Below are 19025 nucleotides of genomic sequence, written 5' to 3' on the forward strand. Positions count from 1 at the left end.
AGAGAGCCAGAAAGATAGAGAAAGAGCGAATGATGTGAGCGAAAGATTGAAGTAATAAAAGCAAAGTGCTATAAATTCTGCCACCCAACGCAGCAGCAGCAGCAGCGGGTGGTGCCGTAATAAGTCTCTTCTATGCCCGGGCTCGAAGATCTCTCCTTCACCCACACGCACACACACAAGGGTTTTGTCTTGTTGTTTTTTTTATTATTGCGCCTCGAAGTCAAACTATTGGAGAGGCTTCGAGCTCGATGCTCGATGCTGTTGCTGTCCTGCTGGGAGATTAGCCTAGCGCCCCAAGGGCCTTCCATAGTACCCAGCGGGCGAACGGGACGGGGATTAAGGGCCAGCGGAGGGTAAGATTTAAATCTAGATGTTTTTTTTTCTGCTGTTGTCCTATCTTTCCTAGCACGAGATCATGCAGTTGATTCTTTTTCGTTGAAGGGGCATTGATTTGTGTTTTCTTTTCGGCCTCTTCAAGCCAGACTTGCCAGGAGCCCGCTAGGAGCGTCAATCCCGGCCACGGAAAAGTGTTTTTAATTCATCTGCCCCCCTCCCAAGGGATCGCAATGACCGATAAGGCGAGCATAAATTATGTTGCTGCAATTATGAACCTTTCGCGGCGGCGCTATTCTCGAAGTCTCCAACCAGCACCTCGTTCTCGTTCGTTTAAAGCGCAGAGTTCAATTCTAACTCACTTCACACAAGTCAAGGGAATTCTTCCCAAAAATTCCCAATAGATTCTTATGTTGCTGCGAACAACTAGCGACAAACACAATTATCGTGTACACTTCCGATACAAACAACACACGCGGGCACACTCGCTGCCATCGCCAGGCGCCATAACACCGAAACCCGAAGCGGCGCCGATTGGTTCTTCGGGGCGCCCCGGATTGGTCGGTTGCTGCATTGGCTCCGCCCACCAGTATAAAAACGGAAGACGCACAAAAAGAAGAAGAAGAAGTGTTGAGGGAGAAATATCCCCCTCATCAACCCCACACGACGAGGATGACAGGACGACCTGCTCATGAGGACCGTGGAGTTGTTTAGATCTCGAAATGAACTCCAAACTCCTAGCGAACGATTGAGGTTAGAGTTCCCTTTTGAGGAGGTTAGGGCGCAGAATGGCAAATAGATTATACGCACGCATGCACGCACCGCACGGCAAACGCATACTACGCTGTTGGCATGGCATTTTTTAATTAGCACCAGCCAAACCAGCAGTCACCTGTCAGTGGAGGTCTCGCCGCCAGAAAAACAACCACTTTTTACGCGAAGGGAAACCGCGGCCAGCCGCATCGCCAGCGGCCGCGGCCAGTGTGTGTTAATGAGCAGCCAGGCAGGCCACGGAACCGATGGATACGCGGATCTATTCGTGCACATGGGATGCGTTGTGTGTACCAAACACACACACACAGCGTGCACGTCAACATGCACTTCGTCTCCTTTCTAAGGGGAAGGGTTTGTGCAAATTTGATGACCACCTAGACAAGGCGGGAGGGGAGGGGGGTGATGAGGCCGCTACTACTACTTTGCTGCAGCGCGAAAATTAGCATATTCATTAGCGCCGTGCCCAACCAAACCTCCACCCTGCGTGTGTGCGTGCGTGCGTGCGACGTGCATAATGGATTTCGTTGTTGTTTCGTGGTTTTGTGGCCCCACCGCTGATGCCGATGATGATGGTGATGATGATGATGAAGGTGCATATAAGCGCAGTAGGCGATGTGTAGAGTACCTTCCCCCTTTTCTCCGTAGCGCTTCAGTGCACCCCGTAGTGACGTTGTGACGTTCGGAGGGAACGTTTCATTTCTTTTTTGAGTTTTTTTGTTGAGTTTCGGTTGCTGTCCGGCCTGGCCAGCCTTTCTTTGGGGGGAGGGAAATGGCGTAAGGAGGGTACAGAGCCACGCGATAAACAACCTGCGTCGCACGTGTGTAATTACCGCGTAGTTTATAATGGAAATCCATCCTCCTGACAGCAGCAACAGCGGCAGCACCGGCAGTAGGCGCTGCACAGGTTCTGGGCGATTATAATCCACATTATCACGGCACCGATCCGTATCAGTCGCGCAAGGACTTATAGTAATGACGCTGACCAGGAGGCCGCGCCCGGACGGGCAGATGGACAAAATGCAAAACTAATCACACGTTTGTGCCTGGCAATGATGATGATGATGATGATGATGATGATGCAATATGCGTGCCACCCTATGGTGGCTCTTAATTTCCTTTCCCTTTTTACCCTTCTTGCTTGTCTTAATGGCCATCATCGTCGTCGTGTGTAGATCGTGCGTTCCACATAGACACACGCACACACACGAGCCCGTTGGGTCATAAATCTGCATCCAACCTGTACGCCTGTATGCACGCCTGCAGCGGAAAAAGGGGGGGGGGGCTGCTTCAACAACAACAACAACAGCCGGATCATAAAAAGCAACAAAAAAAACATGTTGCAGCGCGGATGGCGATAGCATGCCAGTTACCTAGCGAGCTAGCCTAGTAGTGCTGAGGAGTTTATTTTCTTGATTTTTACTCACTTTTGCACAAATGCAACGTACAAGTTGTTGTACAGTGCGAGAGAGAGAGAGAGAGCGGGGAAAAAGCGGCCGGAATGAAAGGATTCGAATGAATTATTTATAGTAAAAATATTCATATTTCATCGTGATGCAATGGCGCCTAGCACAGCATGACAGCAGCTGGTCGCGCGAAACCTCTACCATCTTCTCCCTGTTGGCTGCTGCTGCTGCCGCTATGAAACACGCTTTATCATCCTGGCACCAGCAGCAGCACCAGCAGCAGCAGCAGCGCAAATTCTCAAGAGTGATTTGACACACCGAATGGACACACTTCGCGCGGAATGCAACATACCGCTTTAGCTGTACCAGCGCGAACATTCTGCGTTGCCTTTGTTTTGCTCTAGATATGTCAAACAAATGTACATCCATAGTGCACAGTGGCTAATGGCGGGCGGGTTGTGTTGATAGTTGACAGAACCGAGCATTCTTTAGTGGCCCCGTTTTTGGATTAAAATGAAATTGAATCGTTTTGTGACGGTCCCGGTTGTGAATGGTTTCGCGAGGGTTGAGGGAAAATTTCGTTTCAACAGCCCGCTCTGTGCTGCCAATGGCTACTGCGCATGCTATTTATGTGCGCGTTCATCACTGACCGGATGCATTGACATTTAGGTGACATTTAGAAAACGCGAAAAGCGTGAAAAAATATGCAACAAAATGATGCAATTTGCACGACCTTCCTTTTGCTTTTTTGTACACTTTGCTCCCAGGGATTTTTTTCCGGATGACCGGACAGGATGTGAGATTCTTCCGGTTCGATTTCGATTTTGGGATCGACAGTAAAAAAAACGGGTGCTCCAAATGCTCGCTTGCACTCTCTGCTAAAAGGCCTAATTGAATTTGGCTGTTTGAATGCGTTTGATTGATTCCACCCCCGGTGTGTGCGTGTGAGTCGCATCGCATCGCATCGCAACAAACAAAACAACGCGAATTCTACTCCGGGGATTCGCTTGTGCACGGGACATTTTATTTGTTTTTTTTTCTCTCCCTCAGCTACGGTTCTCGAGATTTTTATTCAGCGAACGGGATGATATTCTCATTGGTCTATCCCTGCTAATAACAACCTATTGATGCACAACGTCAGTGCGTCACTCTACTGTATGCTGTACACCGTTGCAGACGCGGGGATTTTTGAGGCTTAGAATGAATGTGCAGCAGCTTCTAAACGCGCAGCACGCCGTGGCTCGCGCGTGAATTCATTAGAATTCAATTCATAAATTTCAATACCTTATCTGAGCTTCCCTCCCCGGAGGGGGGGGGGGGGGGGGAGTCGTGACTAAATGCCCCGGTATAGGCCGCCGTACGGATTGCAGTTCGCTTCGTATGGCTACTCTTATCTTCCACGTGTCCACGCGGCCATTTTTCTAGCCAATTCTCCTCCGTTCCTCGCTCCGGTCTGTTGGTTGGGGAATATAGGGATTCTAGTCGACGCAGTGCGACAATCCCTAGCGTACAGAGAGCGTAGCGAGAGAGAGAGAGAGAGAGAGAGAACCAGCCCTCGGGCATTAATGGGAATTTTTAATCGGGCAGCTTAGGAGCAGCGAGTACACCATTGCCGAACTGCTGGGGAGCTCCACAGCATCCCAACAAGGACAAAGTTCTTCTCGTGTGTGTGCGGGGGAATTTCATGGGCCGCAAGACACACGGGCTGGGGGCAAATGAATATTTCATTGGATAAATGACTAATTTATGCCAACTTTTATTTTAACTCGACCGCAATGATATGGGCCTTTGGAAGGAGGATGGTGGAGCATTCCATTACGCAGGCGCTGGGCTTAAGTTGAATATTGCCTTGTTTTGAGCCGTTGAGCGTTGAGATTAATGTCGTGCCCTTGGCTCGTAAACTTCATCTTATGGACCGTGTATGGCTGGCCACGTGTGGCAGGAATACTGACTAAACACACAGAGACACGCTTTAAAGTAAACGAACGACCATTGTGGCCATGATAGTTATCAAATGTTTAATTATTGGTTGATACATTGGTGTGAGCGAAGTTATGAAGCATTTTCGTGAATCATGCAATCCAGTTCTACGGTCTCTTTAATGGCAGCAATCAGCATCGAAAAGGATTGCTGCCGTTATCGTGATAAAAATTTGTGACATTCCCATACCCCTAGGGGCGAACTTGAACATGAAGCTTCATCCCAATGATAGTTCTACACAGACACACAGTGCTGGAGCAGTTAAAGATTGGCAACTACTACGAAAAGGTTCACTGCAAAGAGAGAGAGAGCCCACGAAGCATAACTTTTGCTCGCTCCAATTGTGTGATGCCGATATCTGATAAAAACGATCCAATTCCCTCCCGTCCAGCCGTCGTCCGACTGTCTAACGGACAAGGTAGAAAAGTTGAAAGGCACTCCCAGTTCCGCCCGGACCACTTGGACTGGAATTGTCTCAATTTTTCAGCAAAACGAGATAACCATCAAAACGGAACCATCATCCCAACCAAAGCTGGGGAGATCCGGGATCCGTAGTAGTGGATCGGGATTGTTAAAATAGGCTTTACGGCCGTGTGCATGAGGCACCCGGACACAGTGTGACGACTTCCCGACGTATCCTCGGTACTCGTTGTCGACGTCGTCGTCGTCTCCGGGCGAGCGTATTGCCGATTAGAAAAATCCAATAAATGTCAAACGACTTTGTAATGTCACCGGTGAACCGGTGCTGCTGTTACTTCACTAGTCCTATCGGAACGTCGCTTTTTATCAGAAATGTCATCGGTGGTACCCGGTGGTGGCCTGGGGTCCTGTGTCTACCATGTCTCTAATGCCACGGAATACGCGAACGGTACGCGAAAGGTTTTAGTGTAATTCGATAAACGGAACTTTTATGATGTTTCGTCTGGTCTGGCTGGTCCCCGGTTGCTACATCTTTTTACCCAAAAAAAAAGAAGAAAAAAAAACCTTCGGCATTCCATTCACCGCCATGTTGGCCAGCAATGTTCCTATCTCTTCGCTGATGTAAGTGCACCAGCAGCAGCAGCAAGTGCAAGGAACGCCGCGATGGCCGTGCACTGCAATTATACGCACGTAATAGGCCTAGAAGCCAGCCAGCCAGCCAGTCCGATGCCACGGCGAGTTCTCCGGTGAACGTCCAGCACCAGAAGTCACCAGAAAATGGAGAGTATTCGGAAAGTGGCACTCTCGTGCTCGTGCCACGTCCCGGAGGTTTGCTAACTGCCTCCAATTACACATAATTGGTTATTCTACGCCTTCACGTCCCATTCCTGCGGACCTGGATGATCAGCGTCCCAGCGGTGAGCGCATTCACTCACTAACCGGGCACCAGCACCAGAGATCCAGTCCTTCGATTAAAGACAGGCACCAATTGTTTGATGTTCTTTTGATGGCCACCGCGTGGAGTGGTGTGGTGGCCATAGTACGTCGCTAGGACATGTGTGTCATCGTGACCCGGGTTTACATGGCCCGGAGTGCGCACAAACACACACACACACACATCAATCACTATTCGCTCCTCCAAAAAAAAAGGACCAATAGTATGTTGTGCGTTCTGTGTTGTTGGCTTTGACTTTTTCGCGATGGATCTTTCGATATTACTAGCTAAGCCTTTCGTGAGATGAGGATTGGCTTATGGGTAGTCCGGGATGGCTGGTCCTGGATCCGATGCGATGTAGCGATGCGTCCGTAATGGAACCGAAATTGGCTTTGACAGGGCCATCGAGCTCTGGTGCAAAAAATCTTCATTTGATGTCACTATGTGTGCGTGCGTACGTGTGTATGCGTGTTATCTGCATTAGCCGGAACCGGAAAAAAGGGGTAATGGCCACTAGCATTGGATGGAGCTTCGGCTACCGAATGGCGAACGGGAAGAACACAAAATTGGTTCTTCAAACCAGCGAGCGAATCCTTTCTTCGATCAATGTTAGGTACTCAGACACTCAGAATGCTTTAGACGCCATTTCGGCGAAGGATCGATGAGAATTGTCCCCAAAAACTCGTGAATTATGGACCATACGAACAAAGGTACCGAACTACTTCAATTTCAACTCCAATCCAACGTCTCTTCCATGGCGACGGAAGGTGGTCCCCAATTATTGCTCTACTCACTCCAAATCCACATCCCAGGCAGAAGGTAGATTGTGTTGGGACAAATTAAGCCACTTTGAGCGGGAACGTGATTAAATTTTGTAAAACTCTTTCACTCACTACTATACATGGTACAGTACCGGGCGCCCTTCACTTCTCGCCGGGAATCGGGCCTTTAATTGGATAACCCATTCAGCCAGCATTATTCGAGGGCACAGAGCGCTTTAGGACGAAAAGGAAGAGCAGGAGGAGTAGGTGGCATAAAAAACTTTTTCTTCTTTGTCCGGAGAACGTGACATTAGGCGGCAATAGCATTGGCCTCTCGCCGATCTCCGAAGGTATTTCAAATATCTCATTCATATCTTTGCCCCGTTCCTACGAAAAAGGGAACCCCGGGAGCATGATGATCGTCATTTCGCTTGCCCGAAATGCCTCGGTCGAGTGGCCATTTGAGGCGAGCCATTCGGTAGATTTTCATTAGTTAACTCCGACCGGCGGCGGTTACCCCGGACAACACATGAAGCCAATTCAATCCCAATAAAGGATTAATTCCTACCTTGCAGTGTCGTTTCCAACAGTGATGCAGCTGTAGAGAAAGAGAGAAGGAGAGAGAAACAGATAGCAACATGACCGAGCATGTGTAAGTGAAACAGTGAAACACAACACATCGGAAAAAAAGGTGGAAAGTGGAGTAATGATTGGAAAAGTGTGCCTCTTGAAGGTGTATCGTTTGGTGTATGTCCAAGGTGCCCATAATGATGATTCGAATTTTGCATAATGCTAGACTCGGTAGGCCCTGGCATCCGCTAAGTCGACCCGGCTTTTGTCGTTCGTCGTTCGAGCTCGATCGAGACGGTTAAGTTGCGAGACGCGAGACATTTTATGGGCCTCTGGCATGCCAAGCACTAAACTTAAATGCTAGTTGTTGCAAAAATTACCCTTGGCCTAAAGAAAAAAAACAAACTAGCCACTCGCGTAGTGGAAAAACGCGGACCACAAGCCACATATTGATGTTCGCTTGGAACGCAAACACGCAAATACCGCGGTACAGGACATGGCCATTCACCGGTTTGAAATGGAAATGGGTGCAACGCACGAAACGGCAGAAGATGAAAAGAAGATAACAAAAAAAAAAGAGGGAGAACAGAAGAAGGCAAGGTCAGAAATTGTTTGCCAACATTGCCGTCGATACGATGCCTCCAAACTCGAAATGCGTTCGATAAGAAGTGTGATATGAAAAGGGAGCGAGAATGGTGAAGATAAGAATCTGGCAAAGGGGGCGAGGGGAAGAGGAACACGACGAGGGGTTTGAGGTGGTGTTAATGGTTCACAAAATTTCAAACAAAAAACACGCTGCCAGGGGTCACCGGCTAATGAGGTGGCTTCGCGATGTTGCGATGTTGAACGCGTTGGAAAAAAGTGCGAATCTCTCGCGATCGCCGTCAATATTGTATCTTCCCCTTTTCCCGTTAACACTCCACGAAAGGAGAAGAAGAGGTAGAGGAAGAGGAAGTCGAAATCGAAACAAATCAACGTGACATTTATGATGTGGATAATTGCTTCCCCCGCCCGAGTGCTGCTCTCTCTCTGGCGCGTCGACATCAAAGGATTCGATTTGGTTGCTTATTGAACACAAAACGGTCTAATCTCCACCTCACACCCTTCCTCGTTGCCATACGTGCGAAAAGAAGGGAAAAGAGATAGCGAGAGAGAGACAGAGAGATCGAGAACACAATAAGCCGCCAGCTCGGTCAGGACCACGCGAGGCCTCGACTCGTGACCGGGATTTGGATTTCGTGCTTCTCGGCCACCACTCGCCACCAATCTCTCGTCCTCATGTGCGTGTACGTGTGTGTGTGTGTGCGACGGTCACTTGTCGAGGGTGTCGCACTCAGCCCCCAGCCCCAGCCCCTTGCCTGCCACCCTGGCCCTGGCTTCCGGTTAAATGGGTGAAAATTAATGAAATCCCGCATGAGTGACAGCTGGCTGTCAGTCAGTTCCCTCGGTATTGTTGGTGTTGGTGCCGGTTGTTGTTGCTGTTGTTGTGTGAGGGTTATAACTCTCCCAGCCCAGCTCTGTAATGAGCTGTGCGTGCACCAGCAGCACGGAGGGGAATCCGTCCGAGGTTCACAATCTTATCAGCATCAATCAGTGGTTTTCATGGCGAAACGAGAGGATTATTATCAAACTTCGAACTCAATCCCCTTCCACACACACACACACACACACACCGACACAATTACCTCATCAGTGCCTGCTATTCTTTGGCAGGCAGGGACCGGGGGATTATACAAAACACGAATCAATATGGATTCGTTGCGGGCCTCCAGACTGTTCGCCCACGACGTTATGTCAATTATAGGCAACAATCGGTGGCGCGAGGAGGCGACTTGTCACCCCGCCATTGCTGCAAACTCGATGCAATGATGCCCAGCTTATCAATGGAACAAACATGGATGGAAGAGTGTGGCACGCGGGGGTTTTGCAAATAACAAAGCTTCGTCGGAATAGCTTGAGAGCTGCTGCCTTCGAGCAAACAACAAACAGCTTCCCTCCACCCCAAGCAGACGACGCAGATTCGTCTCGCTTTTGCACCTTTTGCGCCACACAAACACACACACCAGCACAGGTTGTGCAGGTTTCCCATTCTTTGTTGCAGTTCTAGGTCCCCGGAAAGTATGCTAGGACCGGGAATGGTTGAAGCATTTCATTGACAGGCGACGGGACCAGTTTTGAGGTTTCTCTGTCGTATCATAGTAGCCCAAAACACTTGTGGCGAGGCGAGTTGGTGACACAACTGTAAACGTCATTTCCTTTTGAGGTGTTACCATGGGAACTAGGTGAGGTAGCTGTTGGCTACCTTGGATGCCGAAGTTCGGATCACTTCGAGTTGTTTGTTTTGGATTCAAGGCGGTAAATCGGTTTCCAGGTTCCAGGTTTCGCGTCGTTCTTGTTCCTCGGGTGCCTTAATCCAAACGGCACTCTAGCGAGCATAATATATAGCGACCACGATAGGGATTCTGCATCGCTTTTGGGCCGGCCGGCTTTAATTGACTTTAGATTGGCTTGACACCCTCGCCTTCCGGGCCATCACTCCTTTCGCCTTCGCCTTTCGCTGTCGCTTAACTGTCGCTGGGCTGTAATTTAGTAGATGAACTGTCTCGCGATATTCCACTTCTTCTGGTTAACTCTGGTTGGGTAGGCTTGGGGTTGCTGCTAAGGTATATCACGTGACCCCTGCTATGGCCAGAACGCGAATGATATGGTGGTGGATCGTGAGAAATGGGCACTTGGGTTCTACTCTTTCTTTCGCTCTCTTTTTCTCTCGCTCTTAATGAAATAATGATACCATCAGCATCCAACCCCAGGTCCAGTTTTTTTTTTGTGCGGGAAGTCCTTTGCTTCGATGAGCCGGTTCCGGATGGTGGTGGTATGCCGAGCCGAGCCGAGCTTCACTTGACCAAACATCAAACGAATTCTGCATGTGTGTGCTTCCTTCTCTCTCTTTCTCTCTCTCTCTCTCCTTCGCCGCGATGTGTTCTGTGATCGTTTTAGCGTTCGCTGGCTCCTGATGGCGTCAACACCAGCCGTGGTCGCGATCTCGCGCGGCGGCGGCAGCATTAAATGTATTCTCGACTCTCCACACCACTCCACTCAACGTCAACGATTGCTGTTAGGGGTAGAGGGGGCCAACGAGACGGTAGACGGTGAATCTAATCATCACAAACTCACCCGGGTGCTCCGGGGACTCCGGAACGCGGCTGAACGGGGGACCCGCCGAACCCGCGATGATGTAATTAATTGCCGCCTCGAGATTAAATGTTGTGTTAAATATATGTTAATGTCATGTAGATTGGCAGCCGGTGGTGGAAGAAGGAAGGAAGAAGAGGGAAACGGTATTCAAAGAACGGGAGAGAACGGGAGAAGCCAAGAAACTACTCGAGAGCCGTGGGAAGCACCCACGGTCAGTGAGTGAGTCGCTGGGGACCAAAATAAAAGGTAAATAAGTGTCCACATCGCATCGAATCCACGACCACCGTCCCATCGACGGGCATGGTCTAGGGCCAAATATCGTTCTAGCAATTAGCTCTGCGCGATCTGGGGTTTGCTCGACACAAATACCTCGCAACATCGCAGCCCCGAGATCGCGGCCATTAGCACAAAAAGAGTAAACAACCAGCAGCAACGGGGGAGAAGGCGCAAGGGAATGCAAATCAATAAGCAGTCACGCAGTGCTTCGAGGGAGTGATCGCTGAGCTGAGAAGTCGGAGTCGGAGCGAAGCGTTTTAATTATTGCAACTTTATTGCATCGAGACGCACCAGACCAGGGGGCCGAGGTGCCGTGACTGAAATGCAGCTCAATGATGAGTTACGCAAAAAAGCCTTCTCCAAGAGTATGTAGCACAAAAGAGGGGGCTGATGTATTTGATTTTACTTTGTAACGTCTTCCTTGACGTTCTTCCTCAATGGCGAACCTTTCAAGAGTATTGTGCCATGTTTTGAGACAAATTGAAACAAAACTAACAACCAGTGCAGTGGTTTGAGTAACAGTGCGTCTTAATATTCCGAAGCGATAATCATCATAGCTTCAATATTACTGGACCAATCCATTTTCAACCTTTGAACATATTTTTTGCATATCTTTTTCAACTAATAAAAATGGATGATACTGCTTTCAAAACAATTGTTTATAGCCGTTGTTTTCGAGCAAAATCATCACAAGCATATCGTTTTACAATTGAAAAATGTTCCAAAATTGAAAAGATAAAAAAAACCGTTCAAGAAATAGTTAGAGAAACTCAATACATATCGAATGAATATCAATTCTTTACATCAGATGCACCTTCAAATTTATTTTCTTTAGCTACATTTCTCTAGAATATGCTGCCATGGCCGTATTTTATCATATTTTTGCCATAAAACTAGCCCAAGTATTATTAAAACACTGTAGTTTAATGGAGCATACCTGAAAACAAAACAAAAATTTTGCTCCTTTCTCAAAAAACACGATCCCAAAAAGTGCACTAATATGCAAAGTGGTGAAAGATCGTTTGATAACTTAAAAAAAAAACCCACAACGATCGAATTTATGAGCATAATTCTCCGAAGCGAAACTAGATAAGATAAGAGCTCCGAAGCCGCACAAGAAGACAAGAAGAAGAAGCTGTGGAGACGCTTGGTCCACACGATCGTATCGCGGATCGTCAGCAGCCAGTCGCGTGCGCCCGCGATGCTCATTGGCCCACCGCAGGGAGCCAATGATGGTTGAAAGGGGGCGGAGCATAAGTGTACGTGTGCCTGTGCCTGTGTGTATGTATGTGTGCGGTATGTCAGGTATTGCGGCCACTTACCGGGATACTGCCATAGGGCGGGCGGGGCGGAATTGGTGCCGGTGAAGAACATGTTCTGCCCGAGGCTCGGTGTGCCGCAGCCTGCTGCTTCCGGAACCGGTTTTCCCCACCCCGAGGAGTCGTTGTCGTCGTCGGTCAAGCCGTGTTGTTGTTGTTGTTGTTGTTGCATTGGCGTTCCGGCGGCGGCGGCGGCGGCGGCGGCGGCGGCGGCGGCGACCGCGAATGATGAATCGCGTGGCCGTGCGATGCATATGAATGAGCGCATCATCATCATCATCGTGATCATCAGCAGTTGGAGTGTGGTCATCATCATCAACAAGTTAGAGAGAGTGGAAGAGAGAGTGGAAGAGAGAAGGAAGGAATGAAAACACAATCGAATGAGCGATCGATTCCGATGATCGGATGATGATCGATGGGCAGCAGCAGCAGCAGCAGCAGCAGCAATACGTTGATGCTGCTGTTGCTGCTGATGATGCGGATGTGGAATCATCTCGCGCGAGATGATGATGGATGGGAACCGAGCCGTGAGACCGGACAGGAGGTAAGGGAAGGGACGGCCACTTACCCAAATCGGTGGAGGCATTGAGCGATCCGCCGCCGTTGTTGGCCGCGGCCGCTGCAGCAGCTGCGGCGGCGGCGGCAGCGGCGGCCGCCGCAAAACCGATGCCGAAACGGTTCAGCTCTTTGGTCTGGTGCAGTTGGGGCGACGGAGTGGACGAACTTTCCTGGAGCCGTTGCCGGGCGACCGCAATGCCAACCGGGATCGCACTGTTGCCCGCCGCTGCTGCTGCTGCGCCCGCACCAAGGTGATCCATCGTCGTCGTCGTCGCCGCCGTCGTCGTCGTCGTGGTGGTGGCGTTCACGGGCGTGCCGGGATGATTCGAACCAGCGAGGACCGAACCGCCGCCACCACCACCACCACCGTGACCACCTACGGCAACGCTGCTGATGATGCTGGCGCTGCTGTGGCTCAGAATGCTGCTGCTGCTACTAGTGCTGATGCCGCTGGTCCGGCTACTACCGCCAGCGATTGAAGGGTTGTTACTTGTGGTGCTACAGCTGCTGCTGCTGCTACTGTTGAGGGCCTTCGGTGAGGAGGCTTCGATCTTTATGATGGCATTGAGGGCGGTCGCATTGGTCGCCTCGAAGCTGTTCGATGTCGTCACTTCGGACACTTGGCACGGTTCGCGTTTAATCTGGAAAGAGGTGAGGAAAGCAACACAGTGGTTAGTGACCGTCTTCGAAAGTAGTATAAACACTCTCGATGGATTAGAAAAACATTTAGACAAGTCGCTTGAATTGAAACCACAACAAGCGACATTGCAGCTCGCACAAAAGCGCCATCGTTTGGAAGCCAAGTTTTGGATGCGTAGCCCACCTTTCCATGCAACGGGATGGTAACGGGACACACATACTGTAACTCTGTCCCCTAGACTGACCGCGGTGCTGGCTATAAAATTCCCCACCCCCGAAAAAAAAAAAACCCTCAAGCAATTCACGCCACGAAATGGTTTCCCGGGTAAGAAGTTGGCATCGGTACGATTGCGAAGGGGTGCCCCCGAGGGGGGTTTTTGGTGTGTACTCACCATCACCACCCACCCACTGCCACCCCCTTTGCTTTATCTACTGTCAAGCGAAAGCTCATAAATAATTAATCAAAAATCACCGTAAAACGCACTGGACACCGGACCGGGTGATGGCGCAATGCTTGTGGCTTAAGGGCCGGCGTCGTCGCGGCCCAAGACAAATACATTAAATGCGAGTAAAAGATACATAAAACTGGCCCGGCCCGGATGGTGCTGGTGTGTGCGGCCACCCCTCTCCGGCCCGGCGAGGAACACATAAATGTCCGAAACAATGGACCGTTCTTTGACGGAAGAAACCAAAACCCCCAAAAAAAAACCTCATAAAAAGCTAAGAAACAAAATAAACGATTGCCATCGGATCGGAACACGGAATAAGCCGGACATTCGACATGTCGCGAACGGTGCGGTTACCTTCCCCCCCCCCCCCGCAGTACCACCCTCGGTACCACATAATCCTAGGATTTCCGTTGCACAACCGTATCTTGTGAACGGCGTGCAATGTTTAGGAGGAGCCCAACAGTGCCTACTAGAGCCGCTCACACACACAGCCTACTGCTAGCCCATTTTGGGGGGAGGGTGCCAAATGATTGATTTAATGGCTTGGAACGGTTGGATTTTTTTTTTGGATGGCGGCTGGCTTCACATGACGAAGGTAATTATGGAAGACGCGCGCTTTCTCGGCGTTTTTTTAGTGCCTCGCTGATGAGCTGTTGATTATACGTTTATGATAATGTCACTCTCTGGTTGTGACTACGTCGGCGTGTGTGTGTGTGCGGCTTGTGCTGCATTTGTTGCCTTTTGTTTTGTTTTTTTCGAATTTAATAATTCCAAATTATTCATTTGGAGACTGCGAGCACCTCACAATGGATCTCATTTTGCACAACTGCAGCTGCACCGCGGTCCAGACGAGGCGACTGCATCCTGAGTGTATCTGATAGCGGAATCTTGATAGCACCCAGGGGGGGGATCGTTCCACACTCTTGAACACAACTTGGTGAACTATCCATGGAAGGTAATTAAAAAATTAACGGCCACCACGTCGGTCGGTCTGTCCGCGGAATACCGCGGGTTGACCGAGTAACGGGGCTTTCGCCACCAAACGTCGTCGTCGTCGTCTTGGTCGTCGCCTTGGTTGTCGCCCGGATCGTCGTCGATTGTAGAATTAATTTCCCGGCGGATTCGGCGGCACACACCTTGCCATCCTTCTCTCATTGTCAACCCGGCGGTTGTGGTATTTGCTGCTGCATTTTTAATCTTCTTCTCCGTACCGCACGTCAGCGTGCTTCTTTGCAGTGGACTGGACACCGAATGCAATTCTGCTGGTGCTGCTGCTATCTTCTCCAGGCCCAGTGTGCAAACACAATGACATGCATGGTTTGTGCCCGTTTGGGACTTTTCTTTTCGCTTCGTTTTTTTTTTTTTGGTTTCGTCAGGTCAGGTTTTGCTGCTCTTGGCACATTCACGCGAATTGTCCGCCGTTCGCTTGTCGCGGTAATGTTGTGCTGCAGTAATGTGAATTTATAATTGCGACCTGCGCGCTGGAAAATGGTAGCCAACAAGCTATTCGAAGAACAGCATTCGGCAATCAATGACAGCAACACAGTGGTGGTGTAAAAAACAAAGGCCAACAACAAACGCAAACGTTGGTGTTGCAGTTGCTGATGGCACCACACGCTAAGAATGGAAATGGTCAGCCACTGCCCAAGGAGCGACGCGAATACCTACATGGCCGATAATTCATGGGCCTTTTATTTTCTGCTCTTTTTTCTCCTTTTTTCAGCGTAAGAGAGAGGGAGTGAGTGCGACGGCAACAAATGGCGAGGAATCTGCAACATTAATTACATCCATCATGTGGCATTCCTCAGTAATGGGAGCGTAGCTTGGGACGAATTTGCATTGGGTTGTTTTTTTGTGTGTGTGTGTGGGAAAAGCAGCTCGTGTTGCGGTTAGAAGGATTCGCAAGTTGTCCTGTAAAAGGATCAAATTGCAATTGCTCCCCAGGTAGTACGAGTACTTCTTGGTCACTAAATGTCACGCGCATTCCACAACACGCGGTGTATTTTCTGAGAATCGCTTCAATTGTAGCAATCCGGTGGATATTATGTCGCAAAACAGAACGAAAGAAAAATCGCACAAAAAACAAAAAAAGCCCCAAGAAGCACACCTTGAACTCAACATATTGACCACTTGTGTGGTGGCGTGTGGTGTGGAGGATGCAGTAAGCCAGTGTTAGGTCAAAGAAAAGGAACGATGCAGAAGAAGGCACAACAAACAAGCTGCAGCACCTCTCAAACGCCTCTGCCGAAGAGGTCTGCCCTGGCCTTATGCGCGCAGATGATATCTGACTCGCGGCATAGCCACATCAGCCATCCATATTGGAAACAAACTTACGTGAGCAACGGTCCCGGTGTCCGTGTCACGGTGAGCGGCAGTAGTAGTGGCGCAGACGGAAGCACTCGACTCGAACCGTACCGAGCGTCGCTTCTTCGGAAGTCGCTCGGAAGCTGCAACCGTTGCTTCCGTTGCTTCTATCTTTCCTTGTCCTCCGGAAACAAGGGTGGAGCAGCTCGTCAAGGGTTGGTGCGAGGTGGTGGCACCGGTGTTACCGGTGATACTGTTGCTGCTGCACGATTCGTGTGCCACGTGTGCTGAATGAAGGGCAGCCCAACGACGTCGTGGTCTATGATTGACAGCTTCGCTAGTTGGCCAAGTCGTGACCGCTTGACTGGTGCCGGTGCTGCTGGTGGTGGTGCTGCCTGGTGGGTTGCCTGCAATTGCAGCTGCCGTGGGACCGGTGGTCTGTGATGCCGGTGCAGCAGGTTGTCCCCTGTGACACCGTGACTGCTCCTCGGCAGCTCGAAAGTCCGGTGCAGTGGCCGCTTCGAGTTGCTTCGGTGTTCGGTCGACGGCCGACGGTTGCTGCCGTGGTGCGGCGCTCGTCTGATGCACTTGGCCCGTACCAGCAGCAGTAGCAGCACCGTAATTCGAGGTCTGTTGCTGCTGCTGCTGTTGCTGATCTTCGCCGAAAGCTGCTTCTAGCAGTGCGGCATGAAGTTTGTGCTTCAGCGCCCCGTACGACGAACCCGTGAACGGTTTACGGTCGTCCGAATTGTCGTGATTGAATCGATCTCGTGCGACTGATTTATCGCACACCAAGAGGCCACTCTTAATGTCCTCGATGTCCTCGGAGGTGCGGCTCCGGTACCGGCTAGCTAATGCTGCGACCTCGTAGCGGCTCTTGTAGTTCGGACTCGGATGGGAGTCACGGCCGTACCCGGTGCTAGTGCTAGCGTTTATTGTGGGAGATTTGCTCGAGAAGCTGCTAACGTCGTCGGGTGTCAGTGTCGACGTCGTCGCTGCTGCTGCTGGTGCTGCTGCTGTTGTTGCTGTCGTCGACGTCGTTGGCACTAATGTGGCCTGAGACGGGACCTGAGATGAGGAAGCACAAGCAGGCAGAAACGAATAACAACGATCCTCGTCTCTTCTGTGTATATGTTCTCTCTCTCTCTCTCTCTGCGTGTGTCTCTCCGCTTGCCTGGCGTCTCATAAAATACTACGGAAAACACGCCACTCATCAAAACACACAGGCACAGCGAGCGAAACATAAATGAAGGAGAGCAAACGCAATACACAGCAAACCACAGTTCGAGACTGAGACTCGAGAAGAACGCTCAAAACATAGAAAAGTAGAGAGCAATAAGAGCAGCAAACGAAATCGGACTAAAAGCGAAACGTAAAACTGCTTTACACGAAATGCAAGAATGGAGTAGCATGAGTATATAGTGGAAATTGGTTGGTATGAATGCGAAACGAACTACGGAACGAATGGCAAAACATGGGGATGCAGCATAGAGCAAGCATAGGGAAGGCGCTGTGTGCTTCTGTCCTGATTTGAGACTGTCCTCCAACCCCGTCCACAAATCCACAATTCCAATGCACAGAACATAAACACAACAGTGCTGGAATGTCGCGGGAGTGTCTCGTCTCATTAGGCGCTAGTGTAACTGAACGGACTGGCAAACCATAAATGCATCTAAGCTACATACACAGAGAGAGAAAGAAGAGCATGCAGCTGAATCTGATTTCCGGCAGCTTCCGCCCAAAGCCATTCAACGCAACTGCGAGTTGCCCAATCGCTACTGCTGCTGCTGCTGCTGCTATTCCTCAGTTCCTCTTTTGCAAGCCAATAATTTTCCAGTTTTCCCCAGCAGCATTTTCGACCAAACGAACCCCAATTGTGCTGCGAGCCGCCTTTAGTGCGAATGGCTTTACGCGGATCCTGATCTCCGGAATGGTTACGCAACGAGCGAATTGAAACCGAAGTGCTCAAGTGAAATGATCAAACAGCACACACAACAAACCACCAGCACCGGTCCACCGGGTGGTCTTGGTCAGCGGTCAGGTTATAGATAAGCGGCCAAATCGAGAACGAGAGAACTGTACCGCTTTTGCGGGATGCAGAGTGAAAGGGGAATCGAGTACTTACTTGTATCTGCAGAGGTTCTATGGTGCCATGCTCCCACCGGCCGATGCAGGTTTCGGTTTTCTTCGCGACCGCAGTGGTGCCATTGATGAAGTCGGTCTGGGATTGCACGAAAATGCTACTATTGGCCTGTGGAAGCGAAGAGAAAGGAAAAAGGGTGTTAGGTGTTGTTGCTTCAAATAAGTCTTCAAAGAGATAATCCAGGAAATTATTATTATTATTTTTTACGCACTGAAGCTATTACAGAAATAAGATCCGGAATATGTGCTCATGAACACTTGAACTTGGCCGAGTAAACAATCCCAATTCACGTGCACCGAAGTGCATCAAAGCATCCATTGACTGTTAAAGTTTGTTCGTCTATTTGCAATCGAGAAGAAATGCATCTCAGTAGCCTTGGTACTTTTGCTACACATTGTAAGTCACTTCTGAAGAAGTTTCGTGTAAAAGTTTTCTGTTGCATATATTCAAGTGTTACATTCTAGTGTATTGTGATGTATTGGATGATTTAGTTCCATATTTGATTCCACAATTTGTGCACATGACACAGTGATGCGTTTCAAAGGCCACAGTACACCAGCAGCACGACGCTTAACGCTCTAGGCGCGCAACGACTCCCCCGGATGACAACAACCACCACACAGCACAACAAAAGTGAGCAGCGCTTCTGTGAGGCGGATGGCTCCGGGAACAACAAGTCAAATAGTCCGTAGCAAACATGGCACTCGTGAAGCGATGTTTCCACAGCTCATCAATAATCTTGACGACGTTGGCTTACGTTGGCAGCCATCAGCTCACCGTGGAAGAAGCATCCTGACGCACCATGACGTCCCCAGCAACGGAGTCCGGCCGAGAACGGAGCAGCGAGCGGAAGCAAACCGCGCGTACGAAGCGCGTACGTACGTACGTATGTATGTATGCGTCGTTCCACTTCGACACCACGTCGAGAGCCTGTCCAAACGTGATCGAAAAGCCAGACCATAGCCCC

At 49.9% G+C, this 19025-nt stretch overlaps 2 protein-coding genes across 8 annotated transcripts in view; one reads left to right on the forward strand and one right to left on the reverse strand.

Annotated features, from left to right (window-relative positions):
* Positions 1 to 19025, forward strand: part of LOC125950219 (uncharacterized) — a 486985-nt gene that overhangs the window by 134949 nt on the left and 333011 nt on the right. The gene's annotated exons all lie outside the window — the stretch shown is intronic.
* The window catches only part of LOC125950165 (protein winged eye), a 111428-nt gene that overhangs the window by 10585 nt on the left and 81818 nt on the right, over positions 1 to 19025 (reverse strand). For 4 of the 7 annotated variants that reach the window (XM_049677863.1, XM_049677868.1, XM_049677864.1 and 1 more), the window contains 5 exons: positions 18041 to 18166; positions 15946 to 16983; positions 12534 to 13164; positions 11969 to 12052; positions 7174 to 7203 (listed from right to left, as the gene is read on the reverse strand). In XM_049677863.1, coding sequence (XP_049533820.1) covers positions 7174 to 7203; positions 11969 to 12052; positions 12534 to 13164; positions 15946 to 16983; positions 18041 to 18166 — 1909 coding nt within the window. The remainder of the gene's footprint in view (positions 1 to 7173; positions 7204 to 11968; positions 12053 to 12533; positions 13165 to 15945; positions 16984 to 18040; positions 18167 to 19025) is intronic. The other 3 variants (XM_049677866.1, XM_049677869.1, XM_049677867.1) reach the window with 3 other exon arrangements.

This window comes from Anopheles darlingi, chromosome 2, assembly GCF_943734745.1.
Source record: "Anopheles darlingi chromosome 2, idAnoDarlMG_H_01, whole genome shotgun sequence".
NCBI lineage: Eukaryota > Metazoa > Arthropoda > Insecta > Diptera > Culicidae > Anopheles > Anopheles darlingi.